The sequence below is a fragment of the Sphaerodactylus townsendi genome, linkage group LG05 (assembly GCF_021028975.2).
Source record: "Sphaerodactylus townsendi isolate TG3544 linkage group LG05, MPM_Stown_v2.3, whole genome shotgun sequence".
Lineage (NCBI taxonomy): Eukaryota > Metazoa > Chordata > Lepidosauria > Squamata > Sphaerodactylidae > Sphaerodactylus > Sphaerodactylus townsendi.
Genome location: NC_059429.1, coordinates 84,547,763 through 84,562,063, shown reverse-complemented (window position 1 = coordinate 84,562,063; position 14,301 = coordinate 84,547,763). Strand labels below are relative to the sequence as shown.

Genomic DNA, 14,301 nt, shown 5'->3' with positions numbered 1-14,301 from the left:
ATATGGGGGCATTATAATATTGTCTATTTTATTTTTCATCCTTTTCTTAATAATTCCCAGCCAGGTGTTTGACTTTTTCACTGATGCTGCACACTGAGTCAGTATTTTCATTGAGCTGCCCATGAGAACACCAAGATCTCTTTTCTTCTCAGTCTCTGCTAATTCAGACCACATGATGCATTGTCTACACAAGCACAAAAACAAATAATGCAATCTATCCAATGTTGGCCATTTAAAGGATCCATCGGGCTGCAATCTTACAACTTGACCCATTAAATGACCACGCCATGATCCTGGAATATAATGTACCTCTTCTCAAGTAAATGAAATAATTTTGTTCTGGCAAAAACAACTGTGAGTGGAATACAAGTGATTACAATTCAAGTGTAAAGCTGCTCACCATGCTATGCTTGAGGTAAACTTTGCCAGGGAACATTGAGGTGATCTTATCAGAAGTTAATCTCACATTTAAATAAAAAAAACTTAAGATATTGTGTAACAATGATCTCAGCATGTCTGCTCTTAAGCAGTGGGTGTGCTGCAATTTAAAACACTTACAATGCCATCCTAAACAGTCAAGGGATGGCACTGTAGGGGAGCAGATGGTTGTATAAGTGTGTGACACATCCTTCCCTCCCTTCCCAACTTTCCCTCTGCTCTCCTCAAGTTATTTTTCACCCAGCTGAACTCCAATTTCAGGTATCACAGATCAGCTAGAAGAAAGGACTTGAGGGATGGACTGCAGGACAAAGTCATAAGATAGTTCACAAATGAAGAGATGTGTCTGCCACCATTGTATGGGCTTGAGTCATTCATGATCATCATAATTCATGATTTCCTTTAAAGTCTTCAGCCCCAGGGAATGTTAGGCAACACTGATCTGGAAAGTCATCATCTTTTGTGAAAATGGAAAATGTTTTAAGTGTGGGATTCAAGTATAATATATAGAGATATGGCATATGCAGTTGCTTTTAATGTTAGGGATTGAGTGCAGAGCTTCGGCACTTTCCTAACCCCTGCATTTCAGAATCAAGGAGCATTACAGCCTGTCTGTTGGCCAACTCTGATGCACAGCTGAGTTCTCTCACCATTGGCATGTTACAGGACAAAAATATTTTGCCTGTCTTCCAAGTCACTTCCTGCACTCCAATGCCCAATTGGGGGCAAGGACCAAAAATGAAAAATCAAAGAATTTCTTACCAGTTAGTCACATCGTATTTTAAAATCTCTTGATTTGGCTTGGTTGGCCAGATTATATATGAATCTCCCGTTCCCAAGCCACTTTCTGTGACTGGCTGCACAAAGACCATTTGTGCACAGCACAAATAAAACATCTTGCAGATGTTTTTAAAAGATCCATTTTGGCTTTTCTTGTCCAGATAGTGCAGGCAAAAAAAGCTTTGCCAGGTAAAGTGGTCCTTTTTCCTGCCCCCCCCCCCCCCGCTAGCTCTTTCTTTCATTTTTGTCACAGGTTGCCCTCGCCATCCATGGATCCATTTTCTCCTGCTTGTGATTTATGTTACCTGCCATTTGGCGAAGGCTTCCTCTGCTTGTAGCTCATCCGCCCACCATTTCAGTGTAAAAAGTACATAAAGTTAGTTTTGACTGCTAATTTGGTGCATGTCTCATTTTTTTTCTTTCTTTTTTCTTTTGAAGCAGGTGTTTTTGAAGCTCCGACAACTCAAAATGTGTGCATATTGCAAAATTCTCATATTGTGTCGTCATAGCTTCAAAGGCACCTTCCTCAAAACAAAACAAAAAAGGAAAAATGAAATGTGCCTTGAATCAGTAGCCAAAACTAACTTTATTCCAGTGGTGGGATTCAAATAATTTAACAACCGGTTCTGGTAAAGGGATTCAAATAATTCAGCAACTGGTTGTTTACAAGCAGCATTTTAACTACTGGTTCTGCCGAAGTGGTGCGAACCTGCTGAATCCCACCACTGCTTTATTCATGTACTTTTTACACAGAAATGGCAGGCAAATGAACAGCAAACAGAGGAAATCTCTGAAGAAAACTTTCACAAAATGGTGGGTGGCAAGAATCACAAGCACAAAAAATTGGTGAGCTGCAGCAAAAATGAAAGTAAGAGCTTTTAAATCGGGTGGGAGAGGAAAAAACCCTTCCTTGTTCTGCACAGACAAGGGGAAATGTCTTGATCCCACCTAGGGAGGGGAAAGATCTCTAGTATTTTGTATTTTGTAACCTGGGTTGATATGAAACCTGGGTTGATATGAAACCTGGGTTGATATGAAATGTCCTAAGGACATCTTATTTGTGTCCTCAAGACATCTTATGTCCTCAAGACATCTTATTTATGGTGTGCAGAAAGGACCAAAATTTCTCACTCTTAATGACGTAGTTTCTTAACATCCCATTCCCTACCTATCCAGTATATTACAATAAACATAGTTCTCTGCAATTAGCCACAATATAAATCCTTAACTTTTCTACATTCAGAAAGTTTACCTTGACTCACTTGCCAATGATCTGGTACAAAGTGCATAAAATATGGGGGTATGTTCAAGGGCACATGCTCGATTCATAGATGGTACTGGCTGGGCCTGTGGTGCCTCACACCACACAGCATAAGCTAAGAATGAGAGCCAGAACACACTTTATGCTGTCATGTAGTGACAGATTGCAGAGGATGATTGGTAATCACATAAGCTGTCTTTCAGAGGTTATCTACTATTCCTGACCTTTTCAACAGGGAACTCTGCATAAACTCCAAAAGAATCAAACGTTCCTCAGAACATAATGTGACCGAGGAGATGGAGACCCAGTAAACTAGTGCATGTTTTCATGGCTTTTGAAAAGGCCAGAAGAAGCAGTATTACTTTTTTCTGGCTGGAAAGTTCAAAAGTTCCTAATTCACACAGAATTTCTAAGGGATTTGGGTGGTTAGGCTCTTTGAAGAAAACCCCAGAGCAAACAGAGCTATTATCACTGGGGCTTGTTGGCATCTGGACCTTTCTATTTTCAGAAGTGGACAGAATTTTTTATACCCAACAGTTTTGTCTAGAAGCTTTAAAAATATCACATACAGCTTATGTTGGTGGAAGATAATGGTTTTGAACTGTGAAATTCACAGGTTATCCTGAGGCAAGCTGTTGGGTTATGGAATGGAATTCAGGAGAGGCTTTGACCAACACAGCCCTTTGTATAGATAAACACTAACATCGCTAGATTAGTCTGGAGCAGGAATTCTCTACCTTGATATTGTGAGATTGCCTAAATAATAAGGCAGAACAGACTTGGAAAAGTTTAGTAACTGAATCATAGAACAATGGAGCTCTCTTCAGCTTAGTTCCTTTCTCATAGGCTCATTCCGCACATGCAGAATAATGCACTTTGAAACTGCTTTCAGTGCTCTTTGAAGCTGTGCGGAATGGCAAAATCCACTTGCAACCAGTTGTGAAAGTGGTTTGAAAACGCATTATTTTGCATGTGCGGAAGGGGCCATGGTGTAGTGGTCATTTAAATTTCCATGATCACTAATTGCTGGTTTTGCATACCACTACAGTTAAATATAATCATGTTGGGCTTTGCCATCTAATAGTTGACAGAGCTCTTTTGGAGAATATATCTGTTTCCTGTCTGCTTTCCGCTACTTCCTGTTTGCCTCATCTGCATAGTTCCATCTTTCTATCTGCGTAGGCTTTTTTTATGGTGGTTAGGGCCAATCCCCTTCTTTTTTTGTGGCAGCTGCAAAAATGTGGCAATAGTTTTAAAGGGATGAGAAGTAAAGACAATGGAAATGGCTAAAAGGTGCAGGACATTCAGGGGACAGAATTATGCAAGAAATGTTGAAAGAATGATTAGCATGGGGCACTGTGTGCAGTTGTTGAACAGCACACTTTCTTCCTGCTGTGCAACAGCTGGAATTCAGTGGGCTGTGGGTGCCATCTATAGGAGGAGCAGTGAATGATGCATGTGACTGCTATCACCTATGAAAAGGTGCTGAGGATGCTGCCAGGTGCTATTCTTGCCTATCTATAGAAGTGTGGTTTACATCTGAGGTAGTGCGACTGGTCTAGTAGCTTTTGCTGAATTGGCTATTAGTGCCCTAGAGCTACCTTGCTAGTTCTTCATGAGCACAAATGGCAGTTTTGCATACCACTACAAATCACATTGACAGCTATATGCAGCCCTGGTGAACTCTGCCACTTAACAGCTGAAAACAATAAAAACTTTTGTCAACACAGACACCTACTAGTTTATTATGAGTAAGCATTTCTCATTTCACCAGTCTGAAGTGGGGATCTGCAACTCTGCGGGCATGCTAAAGAACTCAGAGCCAAACGAGATGTTAAATGTCACATAAGTTGGTACATGGATGCCAAACCCAACTTGCCGTAACATGGAAGAACTGGGGAGCTTGGCTTAAAAGCATTGTATTGCTCCATTCAGCTTTGGAGCAGTACAGGGGATGGGATGGGATAGCATGAGGGGCTTCCAGCTTCCTCACTGTTCTGTTTTCAACAGTAGAAATGGCTGTGAAGGGGATTGTTTGTTTCTCCCCCCCCCCTCCCCATAAGAGCCCTCTGGTGCCCAATAGAGCACAGATAACTTTTAAGGTAAGTTCTGCAGTTCTTCTGTGTGACAATTAGTTGGGTCAGGCATCTGTGCCCCAACTCATGCCACATGCAACATCTAGTTTAGCTCTAAGAGGATACATGATGTGACCCCATGATTTGTTTTATGTATGTAAATGCAGTGAAGTCATAAGTGAAAGCCCAGCAAGGTACTTTCAACACAAGTGAGAAGCAGAAGAGGTTAGCCATTGCCTTCCTCTGCAGTGACTTTTTTGGCAGTCTCCCTTCCAAATACTGACCTTGCTTAGCTTCTGAGATGTGGCAAGGTCAGGCTGAACCATGCAACCTTCCCTCCCATAATTATTTGTACAATGTGCATGAAATTGTACAATCTGGTTCACATTCCTCCAGGTCTTTTTATACTTTTTCTGGACTTCTGCCTATATAGCCTTGTTCATCTTGCATAAAAACCACAGATATTACAAAAATACCATTAGTCACCAGCACACTTCACAAAGAAGCTACCCTGTATAAGGCTGTTCCTTAAATTTCCTCTTTACTTTGGGGAGAACAAAACAATGTTGTCATATGTTCAGTTCACCAAGTGAACATTAATTGCAGGTTTTAAACCACCTGTCTTATAATCAATGGAGCTGACAACAAGCAAAAATCTCTAGATCTTGATGTTGTCAACACATAAGATGTTCCAGCTTCACCTTCTTTGTGCTAAATTTTGTGATGGGGAAAAAAGAGATAACTTTGCTTTCTGGTCTGTATGAACATTAGTTGAATGGGTTTTACCAGGAGATTCCAAAAGTTACCTTTTCTGAGAGCAAGCAATTTATAATTTAAGTATAAATCCAATTGATTTTTTAAAAGATTGGTATCTATGGGAAACCAAGTTATCAAAGTAAGATTTGAAAAACTGCTGAATTGCAAAACAGACTAGGCGGCTGCACTCAAAAATGCTGAAAACAACAGTACTGTAATACCTTTTTATTAAAATCAACTTAAATGTCACAAAATAGTGAGCACAAAGTTTTGAATTGTTAGACTGACCACTTTTATTGTTGAGGAGCTGTTTCAATTTATGGGACTGCCTAAGAGAGTTCTTCCTCCTTTCTCAGAGAATAATTAGTTTCCAGGATAACTAAAGAACTTGCTGTACCTTACTAAAGAACATCTGGATAGAGATTGCAGAACTGGTGGCTAGTATGGTGGAAGCATTATGCAGGGTGGTGCCAGGAGGGATCAGGAATAGTGAGTGGAGAAACACCATACGAGACTGATAAATGTTGGGCCAAACAACCTGTAGCAACTGGCATTTTCTGCAAATTTTGGTCTTTCCAACTGCAAAAACATCAGGTCTCCATACTTTCCTTCCTCACGTGTAATGCTGAAAAGATCTTTCAATTCTAAGCAACACATTCCTAAATCTCCCCAAATCGGCCTCCTCCCCATATTTTTGATGTCCGTCATTCCATTCTTCCTGATGAAAAACACAGCAGCGTTTGCAATAGTCTGTTAAAAACAACATCCAGGGTTCCACTAACTTGTTAAACAGAAAGAAGCTGAAACTGCCAAGCCCTCTGTAAGGGAAAAGGAGAGAGAAAATCCTCCAGTTATTTATAACACCAAGCAGCATTAAGGTCTCCTCACTTTGGTTTGCAAACTGCCTACTGCTTGGAGGTCACTCCAAAAAAGAAAAAGTCCCAGCGGAGCTCATGGTCTTCCAGCTCAATATTTGATCAGGAGGCTGGGCAGGCACCAGCCTTGGCAAATTGAAACTTGCACATACACATGCTTTTTAACACACAGGAGGATCACACAGGCGAACACTGAAGCTCAGGGGGGAAAGGTCTTTAAAGCCTGGGTGAGTTGATTTCTGAATTACATTTTTTGTCAAAAGAATATGCTGGCAGTTCTCAGCATCTGCATGCCAAAGAAGTACCTGAAGCTCCTTATTATGGTTGACATAATTCTAATTTGGGGTTAATGAGATGGCAAATGCATGGGGTAGCAAGCAGGTGGGACTGCTGCAGTTGTTGGGGATGAGAAAGCTTTGACCTCATCAATAATGAGTTCATGATTTCTGAAATTCTTGGCAGCAAGAGGTGAGATGAAACATACACCAAATCTTGGCAGCCCCCATTCCAAACATCTATCCATTTAATGCTTGGGACATAGTGTACCTGGTTGCACTGTCATTGGCTCATGAGCTTTCATTATTGACAAAGAACAGTACAAATGAAATTATGAAAGAAATGAACAATTGATAATTGCTGGATTATGACTAGGACAGCAAGGCTATCCTTAGGACTCCAGTACTGTATAGTCCCAGGTCTTGGTGTGTGTAAAAGGGGAAAGAGTCACAATCCCACATCAGTAACTGAAGTGTTAACAACAGCCAGTTAACTAAAATGTATTCCTTTAGAGAGCATGCAATGTTACATTTTTATACCCTCATAGCCAGTGTGACTGGAGTGTAATATCTAGAAAGTGTACAGCAGATGGGAATGAAGCTTCCATCTCTCAGGGTAAAGAGACACACCAAGGAGAATGATAATTTCAGGGACTGTGTGAAGGGAAATAGTCCTTTCTGAAACTGCTATTATATATATGGAGAAACACGGGACTGTAGACTTCTTCTGAAAACAAGAAAACAAGCTCTATTGGTAGACCTCTGTAGGGACTGTAGACCTCTTCTGACTGTAGACCTCTTCTGAAAACAAGGGACTGGAGATCTCTTCTGAAAACAAGGAAAATAAGCTCCATTGATTTTTGGTGTAGGAAGAAGTGGCAGATGCCCACTTTACAAGCAGGGGAAAGAAGGTGTTATTTTTGACAAGTCAGGTGACACTAGAATGAGTAACAATTTTTGAGAAGTTTGTGTGCCAGGCTTCTATATGCACATTAATTAAACACAATGTAATACACATAATGAAAATGGAAATAATATACATATAATGCACAGTATTAATTATTCCGTGATTAGTAGCAGATCTATATGCATAGTTCTAATCCTCCAGCTCTCAGACAGCAATATTTTCTGGTTGGGAAAATGTGGGGGGGTTGTTTGTTTGTTTGTTTGTTTGTTTGTTTGTTTGTTTTCCCTCCTAGCAACAGAAGGAATCTATGGCAATTGTGAATAATATGCTGAATGTGGATTCTTGAGTGTTGGAAACATATTGGATAGTGCCTGTGTCATCATGATGACAAGCAGCACAAGATAATCCTACTGCAATTTTGTAAAAAGTTGTTTTTTTCCTATTGTTATTCCTTTTTAACCTTTTCCCAATTTTTTTTAGAAATACTGGATAGGATATGAATATTTTCTGCATGGGTGCAGAGAATTTTGCACGAAGAATGCTTATTTTTTGTCATTCCTATTTGAGCACATGAAGCTGCCTTATACAGAGTCAGATCAATGATCTATCCCACTCAGTGCCGACTACAGCATGCTGATTGGCAGCAGCACTCCTGCCGAGAGACCTGTTATCTGAGATCCTTTATCTGAAGATGGTAGGGGTTGAACCAGGGACTTCATGTGCGCAAAATGTGTGCTTTACAACTGAGCCACATCCTGTTATTTTTAACAAGCAGCCAATAGATTCAGTTAAGCCTCCTCTCACATTCCATGGAATGAATTACCATGCCAGGTAGTATTAAAAAGGCTAACACTTGCATAGAACAAAAAGGGACACAATGTGTTCAAAATTAAACATTTCTTAAAGTGACAGCTTTTGGTGGGAGAATGTGAACCATGCACTGAGTTCACATTCACTGAAATCGTTAGGACTTAATACATGTTGTGAATGGTGCTCTGAATTTTTGAGAGAGAGATTTCCTCCTTCCTTCTTGAAAAGATCTTTAGAGCCCAGCCCCAGTATTTCCATCTCTCTTTCTTCCAGAAGTTGTGCCAGGGAGCCAGCACTCCCCCCCCCCCTCATCTAGGAACAGTTCTGAGGACTATATCCTCTTTGTCTGCATGCCAGGATTTCATAGCAAAAACATAATAAATATACTTCCCTACCAGGCCACAAGATTATGTATCAAAGTATGGCCCATCTGCAGTCCTTTATCTAAGCTTCTGTGGACAGTTGCTAGTTTGGGTGAAATTAGCAACTCAACTAAGGGTGTTTTCATATATGAAACTCCCAAGAGATTCTTCCTTCAGTCAGTTTGTAGTGGAAATGTAAAACACTGCCAAACTGCTCATGCATACCACAAATGTTCCTTTCCCTTCTGCATTTACAAAGAACAGACATTACCATGAACAGCAGGGGAGAGGTTCAAAATGGATTTAAGCATTGTATGTGGAAGGTGAGATAGCATCATCATATATGTATGCTCTTTGGGGTCAGAATCTGCTTGGCCATATGAGCCAGTTACCACTACTGAGACCCAGGACATAAGCTTCTAATTTGTGTGCAGGAAGCCTTAATCTAGGAACTCCCTCAACCAAAGTCTTATGAAACTTCAGCAGGCAGAATTGTGGCAATTGACCAAGGGTGGTGCCTGATTCTGAAATCCTCCAGGTGGGCGACGCCAGCACAGGAAGGAACAATTTCACATTCATCCAAGGCTCCTGCACCTAGAACATTTCCAGTGTATTATGGGAAGCAGCCCCACTGAAACAGCTGAGTAACAAGTGTATTGTCGAAGGCTTTCACAGACTCAATCAATGGGCTGTTGTGGGTTTTCTACACTATGTAGAATGAGAAAAAGTGACAACATCCAACTCAGTAACACATTAATCATGTCTGATCAGAAAAAAAAATCAGTTTGCTAGCAAAAATTACCCAAGTCAGGTTCCAATCTGGCCAGAATAAATCTCTGAAACAGCTATTCATTCTGTAGCAAAGATAGAAACTGAAGCTCAGATTTCTACTGATAAAAGCCATTTCCCTGTCATTGACCAGTTTCGCCTATGTCCCTGCTTCACATCGTTTGTATCTGTGATTTGAATCAGGCAACAAGATTGTGTCTTATTTTGCTCCCTCATTCCTATTTTTCCTGTTTGCACAGCGTCCATGAAGCAGCTTTGATCTCTGCAAATACCTTTGCTATTTGGAAAAGCCTTTTATGCTGTTGCATGACAGCCTCTGAGCTGCTCCCTGACTGCCATGATCCCAACTGGCACTTCAAGTCTTTGCTAATCAGACTGCATAATCAGTCACACAGAATTAATTCTGCTGCTGGGTTGGATGATGCTCATGGAGAGTTCCAGGGCATCTTGAAACTCTTCTTGCTATAAATCCTTGAGTAAATGTATTGTGTGTTTAATAAAATGCACAGCTACAACTGCGCCTAACATTAAAAATGATGCATATTTCCTTACATCAAAAGTCAGTTTTGGCTAAGGAACCTGTGAAAGAACCAATTTATAGCCCACTTTTATCATTGCTGGCTGCCAGACTTGTAGTAGCAAGAATAACACAGTTTTCTTAACAAACTGCAGCAAACTCATGGTGACCTCATAGGGTTTTAAAGGCAAGAGACTTACAGAGGTGGCTTGTCATTGCTTGCCTCTGCATAGCAACTGCAGACTTACTTTGTGGTCTCCCATACAAACTCCCAGGCTGTCCCTAAAGAGTTTAAGCTAGCCTGGGCTATCCAGGCCAGGACTTCTAAAAGACAACAAAATGGTAAATGTTGCTATGGATGGAAAAAAAACTTTGCAAAAACCCTACGCGATTGGGCACCCAGGAAGCTTTGTAGTTCACTGGGAATTTGAACCCATGCATCCCAAGTCCTAGCCCAATATTGCAATCATTGTGCCATAGGGGTGTACCACCCAGAAGGGCACATGGGGTCAAATGTCCCTGGGCGGCATCCATTTAGTCACGTGGAGGTGGAAAATTGCCCCCCACCTGGGGCCTGGCTCTCCCTGGGCAACCTGTGCCAACCTGGCTTTTGAGTGGTGCCAGTGGGAGCTGGGCTTGCTAGCCAGCCAGAGATACCGACCCAGGGTGAGAGAACAGTGGGCTGGCTAGGTGGAGGAGGGATGCCAGCTGGGCTGCAGCAGCTGGATTTGCTGTTCCTTCAACTGGGTCTTGGTGCTGGATTGGATCTGCCCCATTAAGTTTATTGAAGGAACTCTTTGGTGAAAGATGGCAGTGGGGTGGGGGCAGAGGGACTTCCTGCAGAAGGTGAGCAGGAGTGTGACAAACTGCCCCTCTTCCCCGACATGCTCATTCGGGGGTGGGGGTGCAGCAAGTATTGGTGTGGAGCAACCAAAAGTCTGATGAGAAGTTGAGTGTTTCCCCCAATGGGGGAAAGGACAGCTCCTTCCGAGGGGCCATTTGAGGCGAGGCGGGAGGTTGGGCTTCCCCTTGCTCGTTCCCAGGGGCATACCGCCCAGGGGGACAAAGAAGGAAAAACTAGTTTTATAACCTCCATCTGGCTTCATCCTCAATCCCAATTTATTTATTTATTCCATTTTGTAACTAGGCTCCACTCCTTTACCACCAGTTCTGCTTCCAAGTGAACCCAATCCTGCCCTTTCTAAATATGAGTTTCACCTTGGCACACCAGACTGCTCCTTTAATAGTGGGTACCGCCTCTTAATTCCTGCTGTGGGCTGTCCTATGATACATCACGTATCACTCTGAGCTTTGCTCAGGTACCAGAATTTTGTCTTTCAGGGTGGAATCCTCAGAAAATGCTGTTTGCTAAGAGCATGTGTCTTTAGGTCTTGTCTGCCACAATGTTTCCCATTCACATGTAGTACACGTTTGACCCTGCATTGAAGCAGTCAATGTATCTACTTTGAAGTGATTAATGTATCATCATTGGTGAAGAATTGCCACACTTATATAATAACTATTTGAAATCAAGCAAAATTTTCCTCCTTTCACTTATCAGACTGGTATTGTATGTGTGTCTATTCTTTGGATGCTAATGGAGGAATAAGGGGAAAACTTCCAGCGGATAATGTTTGCATTATTTAAACAGCTCTCAGTCCTGTAAATGCAGGTGCCAGATCACAGTTGTGTTAATTTCCAATACCATGCTTTTTTGGAGCCTACTACTGTGAGCACAGTCTATGGCTAGATACCACATATTCAGATATCCATGAGGTTCATTTTGTTCATTGTATTTATTATGCCGGGGCTCCAGTCCACCTGAAACAGAAATGTGAACCTACTTCTTATTCATGTATGCCTGAGCGAACATTTTCCATTAAAAAATTTTTCCATCATTCTTGATAGGTTGGTTCAAGATTTGTGGCAAGATGCACTGGGCTTCTGTTCTCCTTGTGGCCAGCCTCTGCAGAGTGTCCATGAGCCAGTATGAAGACTATGAGGACATGTTCTGGCTACAAGCTTACCTACGCAGCCAGTCCTCCTCCTACAACTATTCACCATATTATGGAGATGAGGTTCCTGCATATTCCTATATTCCAGCTGAATCTCCTGATGGGGAGCCTGTCCCTGAACCCCCTGTTTCTAGGGAATGCCCTCATGAGTGTGAATGCCCTCCCAACTTTTCATCTGCTTTGTACTGTGACACTCGCAATCTCAAGTATATTCCTTTTGTGCCTTCCCGGATGAAATATGCATATTTCCAGAACAACCAAATTACAACTATCCAAGAGGGAGCTTTTGACAATGCGACAAGCCTGGAGTGGATTGCACTGCATGGCAACCAAATCACCAGTGAAAAGATGGGCAAAAGAGTCTTTGCAAAGCTCAAAAATCTAGAGAGGTTATATCTTGACCATAACAACCTGACCAAGATGCCTACCCCCTTGCCACGGTCCCTGAGAGAGCTTCACCTGGGTTACAATCAGATCTCCAGGGTTCCCTCCAATGCTCTTGAGGGCTTAGAAAATCTCACTGCCTTATATCTTGGCCACAATCAGATCCTTGAAATTGGATCAAACCTCAGAGGATTAAAGTCTCTAATTGTAGTGGACCTGAGCTACAACCAATTGAGGAGAGTTCCTGATGGCCTTCCCAGCTCTTTGGAGCAACTTTATTTGGACCATAATCAAATATACAGTGTCTCTGAGGATTTCTTCAAGGCCTCCCCCAGGCTGCACTACGTACGGATGTCCCACAATAGTCTGACAAATGATGGGCTTGCCTCTAATGCTTTCAATACCAGCAGCCTCCTAGAATTGGATCTCTCTTACAACAGGCTTCAGAAGATACCAAAGGTCAGCACGAGCCTTGAAAATTTCTATCTCCAGGGGAACAGAATAAATGGTGAGTACTGTGGATGGTGAGCTCTTAATGAATGTTCTTACAACAGAATTAGGCATGCGTGGGTGGGACGTTCTTGCAAAGGGAAGAATAAAGGAATCAGTGAGCTCTAGACTCTGCTCTCTTAGCTGTGACAAAACCAAACTAATGGTTAAAGCACAGAATGAGACATTGAAACCAGGAACTGAGAGTTTTGTTTCTATCCCCAAGTTCCCATGTCTGCGTCTGGAGGGAGGGGGAGATTAGTGATTATGGAGATCTGGGGAAAAGTCCATAATGGGACTCCAGAATCAAAGCATTCCCTACCATCCCTTCTGCTAGTGCAGTCCTCAAGTCAGCTGTGAGGGGGAGAGTCTGGTTCATGTGACTGCCCTTGAGTCAGTTGCTAGGGGGACAGGCATGCACTGCCACCTGCCACCCCCAAGTCAGTTTCCCAAGCCCCAGAATGCAACTGTGGGAGCAACTGATGACCTGTCCCTGTCCCCTATTCTTTCCCCTTTTGTGGGGGTGGAGCCATGGGCAGTCAGGGTCTGAGGTAGCAGCTTCAGTTGCCTTGCCACCAAGACCACCCTGGGTCTATTTCTGTGTTTCTTATTCATAAGGCTTCCATCCACTTGTCCTGGATAAAATGAAGTTGGCTTTTCAGAGCAAGTTAAGAGGCTGGGAATGCTCAGGGACCCAGCCTCACTGTTTGAAAAGCAGGATGGTGCGGTGGCCAACAGCACCTGCAGCAGCACATGGTTGCCCAGCCTCTCCCTTCTTAGCCTCAGCTGACCTGTCATGCTAATCCATGCTTATACAATGTCATAGTTTGATTAGGGTAATGTGCTCTATATTGGACTGCCCTTGAACACAACTGACAAACTGCAATGGTCCAAAATACAGCAGTCCAATTGTCAGGGGTCAGCCAATGGGAGCATATGTTGCCCACTGTGAAACAACTGCACCAGTTCGTTTCTAAGATCAGTTGGAGATACTGGTTATGACCTTTAAATCCCTTCACAGCTTGGGGCCCTCCTTCCATCTATTCCTCATGCATCAACTATGGTCTTCAGGTTGCCATTTGCTTTGAGTGGTGCATCAGGCATCTGTCAGAAAGGGGCCTTTTTATCACAGCATTCACGCTGTAGAATGGGTTTGGTATAGGGCCTGGAAGTCCCCAAAATTACAACTGATCTCCAGACCACAGAGATCAATTCACCTGGAGAAAATAGTTGCTCTGGAGGCAGAGTTCTCTGGCATTACACCCTTCTGAAGTCCCTTCTCTCACCAAACCCCACCCTCCTCAAATCTCCATTAATTTCTTAATTCAAATTGACCACCCTATATGGGCTTCCTTCATGGCCTGTTTGTTTGCCAAGGCTTTTGATGGGTTATAAATAGCAGGCATCTTTTGGATATTTTGGGGCTTATTATTTGAAACAAAAAGAAAGGTGGGGTAAAAGTGTTTAAATAAATAAGATGTTTGGATCAATGACAGCAACAATGTTTGGTTGTGCTGTTGCCAAGCAGACGCACTTTGGAGCAGAGCTTGGTACTAAGAAGCTTTAGC

The 14,301-nt window shown here is 42.4% G+C and overlaps 1 protein-coding gene across 3 annotated transcripts in view; it reads left to right on the top strand.

The window, feature by feature from the left end:
• FMOD (fibromodulin) overlaps nucleotides 1–14,301 on the top strand; it is a 176,206-nt gene that overhangs the window by 150,151 nt on the left and 11,754 nt on the right. For 2 of the 3 annotated variants that reach the window (XM_048497376.1, XM_048497377.1), the window contains exon 2: nucleotides 11,754–12,752. In XM_048497376.1, coding sequence (XP_048353333.1) covers nucleotides 11,777–12,752 — 976 coding nt within the window. In that variant the 5' untranslated portion in view covers nucleotides 11,754–11,776. Of the gene's footprint in view, nucleotides 1–6,176; nucleotides 6,413–11,753; nucleotides 12,753–14,301 lie in introns of those variants that run through there. The other variant, XM_048497375.1, reaches the window with a different exon arrangement.